Here is a 16,544-nt window from a genome sequence, read left to right on the forward strand (position 1 = left end):
TTTTTCTGATAATTATTTATTTATCCATACATGTATCTTGTGTCTTGAATATGAAACCCTTTATAGTATGATGAGGATGCTTTAATTTTGCCCAGAGTCACCTTGTAGTAGGCAGCCTTCACTGCCATCCTTAGACACCAATGCAACTATGCACTCGCACACTTACACAAACATGGGTACAATGACACACAGGTGTACACACACATTCATAGACATACAACCACACTGTCACAGAGGACACATCCACACACATACATACCTACTCATGTAAAAAAATAATAAAAATATATAAATAAATAAATATAGACATTGTATATAAAAAGATGACATTACAAACAAGACTGATACATTCTTCATGCAATAAGATCTGCCACTGTGTCCCTCTTGTTAACAGCTATGATGTTAGCTGCCTCCGGAGCACCTTCATGTGGACCATTTTCATCTGTTGGAATATATTTCAAGTCAAGATCTATATCTAGCTTTTCTTTTAAACAATAAAATTGTGCAAGACACAAGCAGGCAGTAACAGTGAAGGAATTTTATCAACTAATCTCAAGTATAAACATTGCAACCTCTGAAATTTTTACTTTAGAAGGTCAAAAGCTGCTCTCTATCACAATCTTAGTTGATGGATGGCACTTACTGTAATTCATCTTAATTTCAGTTAAACGGCCACAGTCCTTGTCGTGAGATGTGTTCCAGGCACCTGCTGAAGTTGTTGCAAAAGAGAAGATCTTATAATTCAGTAAAAAGTTGCTATAAAATACTTGAATACTTAAAGCTTATATTTTCTGGTAACATTTCAAAATATGATTCTTGGATTTCTGGATTGAAAGTATAATTCAACAATGTTTTGATGGATTTTAAAGGATTATTGTTTCTTTTCCATCATAAACTAGTAAAGGAAAAAACATCTAATGTATCTATACATGGGGCTACTAACATTTTATATTATATATATATATATATATATATATATATATATATATATATATATATATATATATATATATATATATATATATATATATATATATATATATATATATATATATATATATATATATATATATATATATATATATATATATATATATATATATATATATATATATATATATATATATATATATATATATATCTTACTTGTTTAGAACCTGTTACCAACTCACATGGTTTGAAAAAAAAAAAAAAAACATGCCTTACATTTCCAAATTCAACCTGACCCAGATCAGTTGGGGTATATGTGTTGGTGCTGGTATGTATGTTGGTGCTGACCGGTTCTGGGACTGGCTGGCATCTGGCAGGTGCTACCAAACCTACTAATATAATCTAAGACTAACTTTACCTGAACAAATCTAAATCTTAACTAACCCAGTCTTGCCTAAACCATGCCTATACCAACTTTGGTATATTTCATTCTCAGTATTACCATGATCAGTTTTCCTAATACCCTCTGTCATGTATTTTCATTAATCCTTTATATATATATATATATATATATATATATATATATATATATATATATATATATATATATATATATATATATATATATATATATATATATATATATATATATATATATATATATATATATATATAACTGGAAAGATGCACAACAGGTCAAGATATACACTAAAATGAAGTTGTGCATGTGAATAATGATTTTTTTTATTAATGTATGTATTAACTATCATTTTGTAGGACAGAAAAAAATACTTATGGGTTACCTTGATGCCACCTTTTAATTTACATATTGGTGATCTTTTTTATAGTTTGATGTATTTGAAATGTTTCTAAATATTACTTATTTTTTCCCTAACCTAACCACCTAATCAAATCCATACCTAACCTAATCAAACTTAACATTACTCAAAAAAAAAAAAGCTTAATAAACAAATATATAGATAAATACTGAGCAGATGAATGAGTGGTATTAAAACCAAGGGGAAGCGGAAGGGACAGAGCGGTGGCCGGGGCTACACATACAAAGAAGTAAGCACGTAACCACGAGTTCCCTGTATATTCTGCTGTTTCTCGTCATGAAGGATGTGAGTCTTACCTCAAAGCTTGCTTTTTTTTTTTTTTTTCATCCTGAAGTGTACTTTGAACTCTTGGTTATTATAATGCGGACCGGTGTGCTCCACGCATCCTTCCACCCGAGTCAGTTGTCGGTGCCTTTTCTCTTTCAATAATTTGAACCATCACTGAGGCGAACAACAATGCGGCTTGCATTTCTTGCTCTTCATCAAGGAACTCTTCATCTAGGACAGCTAGTGTTGCAGGATTTAAGTCAGCAGCTGAGGAAAAGCAGCCTGGGCCATCTTGTGGTGTCCCCGTTACCATAGTAACGGCAAGGCTTTACGCTACCCGAGCGGCGCCGAACGGCCGAAAAGCGTTTGATGGCGATCCGGACGTCCCGGGCGCTCCGCGGGTCCCGGGTTTCGCTCTTAAACCCAGCCGTGTTGAATCTCTCTGATGTTCTGCTGGTGCACATTCCTGACGCTCGGCTGTTGCGGCTCCGCGGTGCCCTGCTGAAGGCCCACGCACATTTTTTTTTTCTTTTTTTACTGCAAAGGGAGGAAGCGGCGCTATGTGCTCCACCACAGTAACAGCAACCTGGCATAACCGTTTCGCTAACTTTGATTTTAGTTCCACAAACCTAAGGAATTATATATTTCTTTTCCCACAGAACTTACACCGGTACTCACTCTGACACCTCCAAGCCATATTTCTTTTTTTTTTTTTTTTTATGTAGGAAGTACACCGGCCAAGGGCAACAAAAATCTAATAAAAAAAAATGTCCACTGAAACGCCAGTCCCATAAAAGGGTCAAAGCAGTGGTCAAAAATTGATGAATAAGTGTCTTGAAACCTCTCTCTTGAAGGAATTCAAGTCATAGGAAGGTGGAAATACAGAAGCAGGCAGGGAGTTCCAGAGTTTACCAGAGAAAGGGATGAATGATTGAGAATACTGGTTAACTCTTGCGTTAGAGAGGTGGACAGAATAGGGGTGAGAGAAAGAAGAAAGTCTTGTGCAGCGAGGCCGCGGGAGGAGGGGAGGCATGCAGTTAGCAAGATCAGAAGAGCAGTTAGCATGAAAATAGCGGTAGAAGACAGCTAGATATGTAACATTGCGGCGGTGAGAGAGAGGCTGATGACAGTCAGTTAGAGGAGAGGAGTTGATGAGACGAAAAGCTTTTGATTCCACCCTGTCTAGAAGAGCAGTAGGAGTGGAACTCCCCCAGACATGTGAAGCATACTCCATACATGGACGGATAAGGCCCTTGTACAGAGTTAGCAGCTGGGGGGTTGAGAAAAACTGGCGGAGACATCTCAAAACACCTAACTTCATAGAAGCTGTTTTAGCTAGAGATGAGATGTGAAGTTTCCAGTTCAGATTATAAGTAAAGGACAGACCGAGGATGTTCAGTGTAGAAGAGGGGGACAGTTGAGTGTCATTGAAGAAGAGGGGATAGTTGTCTGGAAGGTTGTGTCGAGTTGATAGATGGAGGAATTGAATTTTTGAGACATTGAACAATACCAAGTTTGCTCTGCCCCAATCAGAAATTTTAGAAAGATCAGAAGTCAGGCGTTCTGTGGCTTCCCTGCGTGATATGTTTACCTCCTGAAGGGTTGGACGTCTATGAAAAGATGTGGAAAAGTGCAGGGTGGTATCATCAGCGTAGGAGTGGATGGGACAAGAAGTTTGGTTTAGAAGATCATTAATGAATAATAAGAAGAGAGTGGGTGACAGGACAGAACCCTGAGGAATACCACTGTTAATAGATTTAGGAGAAGAACAGTGACCGTCTACCACAGCAGCAACAGAACGGTCAGAAAGGAAACTTGAGATGAAGTTACAGAGAGAAGGATAGAAACCGTAGGAGGGTAGTTTGGAAATCAAAGCTTTGTGCCAGACTCTATCAAAAGCTTTTGATATATCCAAGGCAACAGCAAAAGTTTCACCAAAATCTCTAAAAGAGGATGACCAAGACTCAGTAAGGAAAGCCAGAAGATCACCAGTAGAGCGGCCTTGACGGAACCCATACTGGCGATCAGATAGAAGGTTGTGAAGTGATAGATGTTTAAGAATCTTCCTGTTGAGGATAGATTCAAAAACTTTAGATAGGCAGGAAATTAAAGCAATAGGACGGTAGTTTGAGGGATTAGAACGGTCACCCTTTTTAGGAACAGGTTGAATGTAGGCAAACTTCCAGCAAGAAGGAAAGGTAGATGTTGACAGACAGAGCTGAAAGAGTTTGACTAGGCAAGGTGCAAGCATGGAGGCACAGTTTCGGAGTACAATAGGAGGGATCCCATCAGAAATCACGAGGGGAGTTAGATCTTGAAAGGTTTTGACATTTTCTGTTAATGAAGGAGTTTTTGGCTAGTTGGAGAACAGACTTGGCATGGTTCCGGGCAGAAATATAAAGTGCATGAGATTCTGGTGATGGAAGGCTTAAGTACCTTTTGTGGGCCACCTCTCTATCATGTATAGCACGAGAACAAGCTGTGTTAAACCAAGGTTTAGAAGGTCTAGCACAAGAAAAAGAGTGAGAAATGTACGCCTCCATGCCAGACACTATCACCTCTGTTATGCGCTCAGCACACAAAGACGGGTCTCTGACACGGAAACAGTAGTCATTCCAAGGAAAATCAGCAAAATACCTCCTCAGGTCCCCCCAACTAGCAGAGGCAAAACGCCAGAGGCACCTTCGCTTAGGGGGATCCTGAGGAGGGATTGGAGCGATAGGACAAGATAAAGATATGAGATTGTGATCGGAGGAGCCCAACGGAGAAGAAAGGGTGACAGCATAAGCAGAAGGATTAGAGGTCAGGAAAAGGTCAAGAATGTTGGGCGTATCTCCAAGACGGTCAGGAATACGAGTAGGGTGTTGCACCAATTGCTCTAGGTCGTGGAGGATAGCAAAGTTGTAGGCTAGTTCGCCAGGATGGTCAGTGAAGGGAGAGGAAAGCCAAAGCTGGTGGTGAACATTGAAGTCTCCAAGAATGGAGATCTCTGCGAAAGGAACAGGGTCAGAATGTGCTCCACTTTGGAAGTTAAATAGTCAAAGAATTTCTTATAGTCAGAGGAGTTAGGTGAGAGGTATACAGCACAGATAAATTTAGTTTGAGAGTGACTCTGTAGTCGTAGCCAGATGGTGGAAAACTCGGATAATTCAAGAGCGTGGGCACGAGAGCAGGTTAAGTCATTGCGCACATAAACGCAGCATCCAGCTTTGGATCGAAAATGAGGATAGAGAAAGTAGGAGGGAACAGAAAAGAGGCTACTGTCAGTTGCCTCAGACACCTGAGTTTCAGTGAGGAAAAGAACATGAGGTTTAGAAGAAGAGAGGTGGTGTTCTACGGATTGAAAATTAGATCTTAGACCGCGAATGTTGCAGAAGTTAATGAAGAAAAAGTTGAGGGGGGGTGTCAAGACACTTAGGGTCGTCGACAGAAAGGCAGTCCGACCTGGGAAATTTATGGTCCCCTCCCCAGATAGGGACTCCGAGGCTGGTGTAGGAGTCGCCATGATGATTTTAAAATTTTTGAGTGAAGGGTGTGTGTGTTATTAGGTGCTTGTAGTTTTGTGTGGAGGAAGAGAGTTGTCTTTAGAGGGCAGGCTGTGACTGCCCCCTTGTGTTGTGAGACACAAAGGGAAACGTTCAGTGAGGTCACAGCTGGGTTTAATGATAAGTTCACAGCACCCCCTGAACAGTGCTTTAGACCTCACTGGCGCCTCGTGGAAATTCATCACCTTCTTGTATCCAATCCCGGAAATAAAAAGCCTGTCTGGAAAGTCGCCCTCCAACAAAGCCACACCTCGATTCTTCTCGCCCTGAGCCTCTTGCCACTTTGCTCAAATCTTTCATCGTCTAGAATGAAATCAAGATCCAGCAACTCTGGGAGCATAAAGATGATCACTTTGGTGTACGTCTCCTCAGGCTCAAGAATTACTATATATTTAAACCCCTGAGTCGTTAGGAACTTGACCGCCTCGTCCCCTGCTACAGTCAAGTAAGACCTGCACCGATCTTCCTTTAGCAGTGGTTCAAACTCTGTGCTTTTCGCGCAGCCTGGCAGCCCACAGGAGCTGCTCAAGAAATGACGGATGTGGCACACGTGGGAAATATACTTTTCTCCCACCTCTGTAGGGGACACCAATGTAGGTCACCTTGTCGTCATCGGTGCCTTCAGTACCAATTCCGGCATCCTGCCGACTACCAATTCCCGTTACATCCACACTGCACTCTCCTGCAAGGCTGTCTCTTTTCTTCTTGTCAGATCTACACTCCTCGTTGTCACTGACCCCACTGTACCTTGTCGCCTCTCGCCTCCTCTTCAGTTCCTTCTCATTGACCACCTCTTTGAAGCCACTCTCCATTTCCATGGATGCTCCAGAAGCTTAGGGCTTCGAATCGTTAGTGGACAGCTCAAGGTCATATTATAGTGTCCAGCAAAACCTGACTTTTCTCAGCCTTGGTAGATCCGCATCTTTTTCTCCTCTGTTCACGGCGTGCAGTCATAGCAGTGCGCAGGCAGCAACGAGAAGCAGATCAGATACGCCACCAATTCGGCCAGTCCTCCAGCACGTTCCACCCCGCCTGGAGCTTGGACGTGTACGTACGTACGTACGTGTGTGTGTGTTGTGTGTGTGTGTGTGTGTGCCTGAGAGAGAGAGAGAGAGAGAGAGAGAGAGAGAGAGAGAGAGAGAGAGAGAGAGAGCGGGCGGGCATGCCTAGCTCTCAATGTGCACTATTTTTTCAAACCCTGCACTCTTCTATACACTGAAATAAGCGGATGACTGATATTAAGTCTCTCTCTCTCTCTCTCTCTCTCTCTCTCTCTCTCTCTCTCTCTCTCTCTCTCTCTCTCTCTCTCTCCCAGCGAAGCGTTACGGTGACTAATGGTTTTGATTAATTAAATAATTACCCGCAATTTCAAAACACAATCTGGGACCAAGAAATTAAAATGCTGCCAACACGAAGCCGCCCAAGTGTTGCCGTGTCCAGATTAATATTTTTGGCTCCCTCCCTCGCTGGAAACCCCACCAGGTAGGGAAAGACAGCCACGTTCAACTGAGTGCGTCATTAACCTTCTGAGTGAACGCAACGAGAGTGGAGAGGGAGGGAGAGGAAGAGAGAGAGCAACAAATGTGTGTGTGTGTGTGTGTGTGTGTGTGTGTCATGCGTTGCTTCGTGTATAATCATCATCTCTCGTTAATGGCTCAGAAATTTAGACAAACTGCCTCGCCCATTTTCCATTATTAACGACTGAGGAAGGCTCTCGCACAAACCAACTCCTAAATTTGCCAACAGAGGGCAGTTGTCACTTATCCTAGCAGCACCCACCACGTGTAGATGGCCTTATCACCTCTCGTTGCTTCATTCGTGAACTTTGTGTTTTTGTACGGGGAAGAAGCAAAGAAAGACGATTATTGTATTTATTCTCTACTTTTGGATAACCCTTTTGATTACACTCTTTGAAGACTGGCACTACAGAGGACTTATTTGTATTTTATAGCCCTCATTTTTGTTTTGTTTTCTTATACCACAGTCCCCTCCTACACGAAAATAAATAAATAAATGATCTATTAGTATAAAATCGTTACACCACAACAGAAATAAGCAGGCATGTTTCATCTAAGGACTGCCACGTGTAGGCCTCTCTCTCTCTCTCTCTCTCTCTCTCTCTCTCTCTCTCTCTCTCTCTCTCTCTCTCTCTCTCTGTATCCATCTATCTTCCTATTTATCTTTTTTTTTCTCCGTCCCTCCGTCTTTCCATCAGTCTATCCTTCTGTCTATTATTCTATGTCTCCTGTATTTGCTTTCCTTTTTTTTTCTCTCTTTCTCATTGTCTGTCCGTCCATCTGTATATGCCCGTCCCTTACCCCCCCTCCTCTCTCTCTCTCTCTCTCTGCTTATTTATCTGTCTATATGGTCTTTTCGTCACTCTCTGTCTGTGTCAAACTGTCTGTATGGCCGTCCCTCTCCCTCTCTGTGTCTGTGTCTGTACTTCTCTGTCACCCTCTTTTTGTCTGTCTGTCTCCCTGTTCGTCTATCTGTCTGCATGGTACCTCCTTCCCCTTTCTCAATATGTCTGTTTGTCTGCTTGTCTGTATAGTCACCCTCTCCTCTTTCTTTTTGTTTATCCGTCTGTTTGCCTGTCTGTCTGTCTCCACTGCACACACACACACACACACACACACACACACACACACACACACACACACACACACACACACACACACACACACACACACACACACACACACACACACAGAGAGAGAGAGAGAGAGAGAGAGAGAGAGAGAGAGAGAGAGAGAGAGAGAGAGAGAGAGAGAGAGAGAGAGAGAGAGAGAGAGAGAGAGAGAGAGAGAGAGAGAGAGAGAGCTGTGCATGTAACAAAGGCAGCAGCGTGACAAGAGTGACGCGTCGCCCTGTTTGCTCCCGTCACTCTGCACCGCTTAATGAAGTACTGCTAATAAATGCCACTCTCGCCTTAACGAACACACAACGTAATCGCCGCCACCCCCAATTAGGATCAAGCCGCACGTCAATCCCGCCGCCACCACGTCTCTCCTCTATCACCTGCCGCGATGATATTAATTAAAGGTCAAGTGAGCCAAGGTAAGGTAAGATAAGAGAGGATGAGGGCAGGTGAGGTGAGGTAAGGTGAGGCGCGGTAAGGTAAGGTAAGGTGGAATGAGGTCAGCTGAGGTAAGATAGTGAGATGAGGTAAGGTGTGGTAAGATGAGGTGAGGTACGGTGAGGTGAGGTAAATTAAGGTAAGGTAAGATAAGGTGAGGCGTGGTAATATGAGGTGCGGTGAGGTGAGATGAGGTGATAAGGTAAGGTAAGGTGAGGTGAGGTGAGGTGAGGTGAGGTAAGGGGAGGTGAGGTGAGGTGAAGTACGAGTAAGGTAAGGAAGGGTAAAGTAAGGTCTGTCAAAGTGAGGTTGGGCAAGGCAAGGCTAGCGAAGGTAAGCCATGGTGATCTTTTCTTTTCTCCCGGTGTTAGAGAGGTTCTGGCCAAGGGCAAGAAAAGACGGCGAAAAAAAAAAAATAGAGAGAGACCCACAGAAGATGCCAGTCCCAAAAGAGAGCTGTCCAAATAGAATGTCCAAAATTACGAGAACAATAGTAAATACTGACATAATTAATAGTAATAGTACTGACATGAGTTGCCTTTTCTTCTCACGTGTGAAGGAGGCTGGCCGTGTTCTGCTGCTTGCCTCCTCCTCGCCAAACAAACAAACAAACAAAACAAAACAAACAAACAAACAAACACAACCATCACAGACAGGTGACACACAGAGGATGGAGCCACAAGGAATTAAAAACCAATCTGTTGTTTTATTAATAGGTGTTATCTATAAAGTGATTCCTTTTTAAACCAGATTTTTACCACTACAACAAAAATCATTACTTCTATTACCACCACTGCTACTACTACGACTACTACTACTACTACTACTACTACTACTACAACTACTACTACTACTACTACTACTACTGCTGCTGCTGCTGCTGCTGCAACTACTACCACTACTGCTACTATCATTATTACTATTACTACTATCACAACCAACATTACATTATTGATAGTATAACTTATGAAGTTTCGTAGGGGCCAACAAGTCTGTTGCTCTTGGTTCTTTCTTCGTGTTCCTTCGCGCACTATTACCATTACTACCACAGCAACAACAAACGCTACTACTACTACTACTACTACTACTACTACTACTGTTACTATTACTACTACCTGATAGCTTTTTGCAGCTTCCCTTATGTTCTTATCATCATCATCACCACCACCACCACCACCATCACCACAACATAGGTGAGTCTCATAACCTGTCACATCTGTCGTCAGAATTTCTCTAGGGGCACGAGAGTCTGTGTGCTGGCGGAAGGCGGGTTCCGGGGACCGCCGCGCCTCTCCCACCTCCTTTGAAGGGCGTAGAAGGTCGGGTGGAGGTATATCCTGCCGGCCTGCTCAGTGGTCCACGGCTCTGAGGAGAGGAGCAAAACATCTATTATGCCACGAGTGAACACTGAACACTGGGACACAATGCAATAGTTATATGCAAAGGTGAGAGGTGAGATGAGGCGGTGATGGGGATACAAAGGGACACAAAGGAATGGCAAACAGGAAAAAAATATTTATTTTTCTGTATTGTATTTCATCTATTTATTTATTTTCACTTACGTTTTATATTATATTATTTTATTTGTATTATATATTTGTGTTGCTTAATTTTACCTATTTATTTATTTATTCACTTACATTTATTTATTTATCTATTTACTGATATAAATTCATTTTCCCTTACGAAGTTCTTTGTGATAAACTGCACTATCGAATTTTAATTAAGAGATATACCCCATCCAATGACATGTATAGTGATACGCAAATGTTTTTTTTTCTTGTATAGTATGTACCTTACTTATTTTTAATTCTTCCTTTTCTTTTACAACTGCTGCTGCTGAAACATTATTAATAATAACACGAACAACACTCACCACCACCACCACCACTACTACTACTACTACTACTACTACGACTACAATAACAAAAACCACTTCTTTTCATTACCATATCCTTCATTTATTAAATCGACATCTTCCTCTTCTCCCTCCTCCCCATCTTCCTCTTCCCAGATTTACCTTTCACACGATATATAGATTAATATATATATATATATATATATATATATATATATATATATATATATATATATATATATATATATATATATATATATATATATATATATATATATATATATATATATATATATATATATATATATATATATATATATATATATATATATATATATATATATATATATATATACACACTAGCACAATCAAAACTAATCTCAGCAGGAGACAAAACAGCAAATTTCTTAGAGTAACTATGGTAAACTTTCCGACACGTGTGTTAGTAAGAGTAGGTACTTACTGGAGATCAGAGACGTAAAGGCGCCGACGAGTACCGTGATGGAGACGCCAATGAGCGGGTAGAGCGTGTAGGAGATGAGGTAGAGGGGGAAGACGTGCGGCCTGGAAGAGAAAATTGATTTGAATTTTTGCGCCACGACAACGAGTTCATAGGACGCCCATAGAAGGAAATGTATTGTAAGGATAAGACTCACTGAAGATCGAGACAAATGAACAGCGCAGCAGAGTGGCGCAGTGGAAGCGTGCTGGGCCCATAACCCAGAGGTCCGTGGATCGAAACCACGCTCTGCTAACAAGGAAAAGCTTCTCTTTATTATTATTACACGCCCAAGGTAGTGTGGAGTAGTCAGTTGCTCTAACCACTTTACAGTACCAGCAGAGTGGCGCAGTGGAAGCGTGCTGGGCCCATAACCCAGAGGTCCGTGGATCGAAACCACGCTCTGCTAGTCTGACGGTAGTTTTTTGGGGCGGCCGTGGTACATTGGCGCGAGCCTGGGCACGGGTTCCTGTTGGCCACATCTGGAGGTTAGGAGGGACACCCAATCCAAGGAGCGGAGTTGAGGTACATACTTCGGGATTTGCTAGTTCAAGTAATTTTAAGTCGAAAATACTATATACACATATGCCGTGTTTTGCTTTATTTTATGAAAAAAATAACGTATAAGTTGTGATGTTTGTAAGTTGTGAGCATTCGTCTCCTTCCTTACCTCCTGGGCTCGCTGCGTGCTGGAGTGGTGTCGCACGGTATTAACATTTTTTGTGTGCAATCTATGCAGTCAAATCCATACAGGAAACAGCAAATAACAAACTAAATTTTTGCATGTCTCAGTGAAGAAAATGTACCAGTAACACAGCAATACAGTGGTTGTTAAGTACTACGCTCTGAACATACATGGCAACTCAATGTAGCTGTCATCCCCTTCAACACCTAACAGTTGACCTCTTGACACCAAAGAGATAGGCCTCCTCAATCAGCTAACAGCCAAAGTGCATCTTTTTGCTACGGTGAAGATGCCTTTCTCATTCAGTAACACTGTGCATTCGGATGTGATATTCATGTGATGATATTCATGACGTGATATTCATTCTGTGATGGGAATGCCCGGACTGCAGCAGCAGAATACAAACGCAGATACTCAGACAGAAGACACCCAGATAGCGGAGTATTCTTCAGAGTGCATCAGCATCTCCGTGAGAGAGGATGTTTCCCGGTACTTCTTCAGTAACTGAACGTGGAGCAGCTCAATATCTAAAAGGACATTTACAGGAGTGGCAGGAACAGCGGGCAGTCATGAAGCTGGTAAGTTGCCACGTATGTTTAAAAAGTAGCACTTAACAACCACTGTATTGCTATGTTACCTGCACATTTTCTTCACTGACACATACAAAAACTCTAATCTGTCATTTGCTGTTTCCTGTAAGACTTTGACTGCATAGTTTATACACAAAAAGTTATCGCTTAATTCCGAGCGGCGCCACTGGAGTGTGTAGCGAGCCGAGGAGGGAAGGAAGAGGGCGAAGGCTCACCTAGCGAGCGGTTTCCGCAAACACACAACTTACACGTCAATGTCTTGCAAAATAATGTAAAATACAGTAAATGTGTATAGAATATTTTCGACTTAGAATTACTTGAACCATCAAATCCCGAAGTGTGTGTGTGTGTGTGTGTGTGTGTGTGTGTGTGTGTGTGTGTGTGTGTGTGTGTGTGTGTGTATATATATATATATATATATATATATATATATATATATATATATATATATATATATATATATATATATATATATATATATATATATATATATATATATATATATATATTATAATGTATTTCGAAGTCTTTTCCTCTTATTTCATTCTATTCTCAACACCTGCTAATAATGAACGGGTGTTCTCCACCAACACCTGTCATAATGGATAGGTGTCCACCACCAACACCTGTCATGATAGACAAGTGTTCCCCACTAATTTGCGGATGACACAAAGATAGGTAGATTAATTAGATCAGAATCGGATGCCATCGCCTTGCAGGCAGATTTAGATAGGATGAATGAATGGACGAGAAAATACGAAAGAAATGAACGAGAAAGATTTAGGAGTTATAGTTAGCTCTGAACTCCGTCTAGGAAAACAATGCATAGAGGCCAGAAACAGGGCAAATAGGGTACTAGGATAAATTTTTAGGAGTGTTAAAAGTAGAAGGCCGGAAGTAATATTAAAGTTATACTTGGGGCTGGTCAGACCTCATCTGGACTACGCTGTGCAGTTCTGGCCCCCACATTACAGGAAAGATATAGGTCTGTTAGAATCAGCACAGAGGAGAATGACTAAAAGGATACAGGGGATGAGGAGTATTCCTTACGAGGTGAGATTGAAGCTGTTAAATTTACATTCTTTGGAGAGACGCAGGTTAAGAGGGGACCCGATAGAAGTCTTTAAGTGGTATAAGGGTTATAACAAGGGGGGATGTAAGCAAAATTCTTAGGATCAGCAACCAGGATAGAACATGAAATAACGGGTTCAAGCTTTAAAAATTTAGGTTTAGGAAGGAGATGGGAAGAAATTGGTTCTCAAATAGAGTGGTAGATGAGTGGAACGGACTCAGTAATCATGTTGTTAGTGCTAGAACATTAGGGAGCTTTAAGAGAAGATTAGACAGATTTATGGATGGGGATAATAGATGGAAATAGGTAGGTATATTTCATACAGGGACTGCCACGTGTAAGCCTGGTCGCTTCTTGCAGCTTCCCTTATTTCTTATGTTCTTATGTTCTTAATACCTGTCATAATGGACAGGTGTCCGCCACAAACACCTGACTATAATGAACGGGTGTCCGCCATCAACACCGTCATAATGGACAGGTATCCGCCATCAACACCGTCATAATGGACAGGTGTCGCCATCAACACTTATCATAATGGACAGGTGTCGCCATCAACACTTATAATGGATAGGTGTCTGCCACCAACACCTGTCATAATGGACCATTGTCTGCCATCAACACCTGTCATAATGGACCATTGTCTGCCACCAACACCTGTCATAATGGAGAGGTATTCCCCACAACACCTGTCATAATGGAGAGGTATTCCCCACAACACCTGTCATAATGGGCAGGTGTCCACCACCACACCACCGATGGACGGGTGTCCGCCACCAACACTTGTCATAATGGACCATTGTCTGCCATCAACACTTGTCATAATGGACGGGTGTGCTCCAGCAACAACTGTCATAGTGAATGGGTGTGTGCCCCTCCTCCACCCACACTTGCTATAATGGACGGGTGACCCACACCGCTGATGGACAGGTTTCCTTACTCTCACCTCTCCTATTGGACAGGTGTGCCCCAGCCACACCTGTCTTATTAGACAGGTGTTTCGCTTTCCCACCTGTCCTGAAGTATAGGTTAGATTAGGTTAGGTTAGGGCAGTATGTTAGTTTAGGTTAAGTTTGGCCATCGCATCAGTTTAGGTTAGGTTAAGTGAAAGTGTTAAATTGGGTTTGGTTTGGCGAAAGTGTTAGATTACGTTTGTTCAGGCTAGATTAGGCCAGTGCGTTAGGTTAGGTTCAGCGAGGCAAGTTTAGGTTAGGATAATGTCAACGTTGAGATCAGATCAGGTTATGTTGTGTACTAAAAGTAAAAAAAATATTGATAATCTCTCTCTCTCTCTCTCTCTCTCTCTCTCTCTCTCTCTCTCTCTCTCTCTCTCTCTCTCTCTCTCTCTCTCTCTCTCTCTCTCTCTTTCTCTCCTAACACATTTTCTACACCTCCTTTCCTTTATATTACCCTCCCCCTCCTAATTTTTCTCCCTTCGGTTTTTTTTTTTTTTTTTTTTTTTTTTACTTTTACGCCTTTGGAACATGTTCGCTACACTACGCATAGGTCGACCCCTTTATGAGTTGTGTCGACGCGAGCACAATATAGACTTATGCCAGTAAAGACCTGGTCAGAAGACGAGTAACATACGCGGTACACGAAGTCCCACTGTGTTTAGAAATTCGCCTTAGTTTTGATTCCTCTGCTCCACTAGGTATCTATCAGTTGCCAGGTTATGTAAAGGGACTGTTAGGTGACCAGTTGATTTAAGTTTAAGGGAACACGAATTTCACTGCGATATTAAACAGTCAACAGCACTAAGGATAATACTTTTTTTTTTTTATAAACATCTACAAGGGAGGAGATTGAAAAGAATAGATTTTCCATTTCCTACTCAGTTTAATGATTGAAAGTGGCTGTAGAACAAGAAAACATATCTCAGAGTATTTAATAGTTAGGGAAAATGTGCCAGATAGCAGTGAAAGGGTTAATGGAGTCGAAGTGAGTATAACAGATCACCCACTTTCTGATCACGTTTGTTCCTGTTGAAGGTCTCAGCGGGTCTACGGTGCTCCTCTTGATCGATAATAATACCAAAGCACTTTAATTCCGTCACAGCGAGATATTTCTCTGACTACGTCGTTGACAAAACTTTTGCAACTGTAAACAGTAATTTGATCAAATCCTTTAAGAAAGAAATTGATTAATACCTGGAATCAAATCCTTAAACTTTCTTAATAATAAATAAACGTAAAATTACTGTTCTTGTATGTACTCACAATAACAAAGGTATCGTTATTTATTCACCTCGAAACAAACTGACAGCAAGGACAGATCCATTGATAGCAGGCTACTGATATCGGTATCTGCGTGTATTCAGTAAAGCTACACCTGCGTGAGTCAAGTGAGTGGCACTTGTAAATACAGCAATGGGATCTGAGCTGCCGCAGTGATTCTTAATGAAACACAGGCGGAACTTTAGTCAACACGCTCACCAGTCCTACCAAACCGGCTTCACTGTGAGGCTTGCCATATCCCACTGTAACGATTTATTTATTTTTTTTTTTTTTTTTTTTTTTTTATGTAGGAGGGACACCGGCCAAGGGCAGCAACCCCCCCCCCCCCATAAAAAAAAATAAAAAAAACACCAAGATGACGGTCCCAGAACACGGTCCGATGCGGTAGTAAAAAACTGAAAGATAAGTGTCTTGAAACCTCCCTCGTGAAGGAATTCAGGTGGAAGGTGGAAATACAGAAGCAGGCAGGGAGTTCCAGAGTTTATCAGAGAAAGGTATGAATGACTGAGAATACTGGTTAACTATTGCATTAGAGAGATGGACAGAATAGGGGTGAGAGAAAGAAGAGAGTCTTGTGCAGCGAGGCCGCGGAAGAAGGAGAGGCATGCAGTTAGCAAGATCAGAAGAACAGTTAGCATGAAAATAGCGGTAGAAGACAGCTAGAGATGCAATATTGCAGTGATGAGAAAAAGGCTGGAGACAGTCAGTTTGAGGAGAAGAGTTGATGAGAAGAAAAGCTTTTGATTCCACTTTGTTTAAAAGAGCGGCATGAGTGGAACCCTGACAGACATGTGAAGCATACTCCATACATGGACGGATAAGGCCCTTCTACGGAGTTAGCAGCTGAAAGAGTGAGAAAAACTGGCAGAGACGTCTCAGAACACCTAATTTCATAGAGGGTGTTTTTGCTAGAGATGAGATGTGAAGTTTCCAGTTTAGATCATAAGAC

The 16,544-nt window shown here is 41.6% G+C and overlaps 1 protein-coding gene and 1 non-coding gene across 5 annotated transcripts in view; one reads left to right on the forward strand and one right to left on the reverse strand.

The window, feature by feature from the left end:
* LOC135102700 (sodium-coupled monocarboxylate transporter 1-like) overlaps positions 1 to 16,544 on the reverse strand; it is a 38,568-nt gene continuing 22,024 nt past the window's right edge. Inside the window, exons 11-14 of one of the 4 annotated variants that reach the window (XR_010269741.1) lie at positions 10,979 to 11,079; positions 9,865 to 10,022; positions 644 to 706; positions 1 to 442 (exon numbers count right to left, since the gene is read on the reverse strand). Coding sequence is in view for 2 of the 4 variants with exons in the window: in XM_064008141.1 (XP_063864211.1) it covers positions 9,880 to 10,022; positions 10,979 to 11,079 (244 nt within the window). In the remaining 2 variants the exon portion in view is untranslated. Of the gene's footprint in view, positions 443 to 643; positions 710 to 9,350; positions 10,023 to 10,978; positions 11,080 to 16,544 lie in introns of those variants that run through there. The other 3 variants (XR_010269740.1, XM_064008141.1, XM_064008142.1) reach the window with 3 other exon arrangements.
* Trnam-cau (transfer RNA methionine (anticodon CAU)) lies at positions 11,352 to 11,423 on the forward strand. The gene has a single exon. It is a non-coding gene; the product is annotated as a tRNA-Met (tRNA).

This window comes from Scylla paramamosain, chromosome 8 (genome assembly GCF_035594125.1).
Source record: "Scylla paramamosain isolate STU-SP2022 chromosome 8, ASM3559412v1, whole genome shotgun sequence".
Taxonomy (NCBI): Eukaryota; Metazoa; Arthropoda; class Malacostraca; order Decapoda; family Portunidae; genus Scylla; species Scylla paramamosain.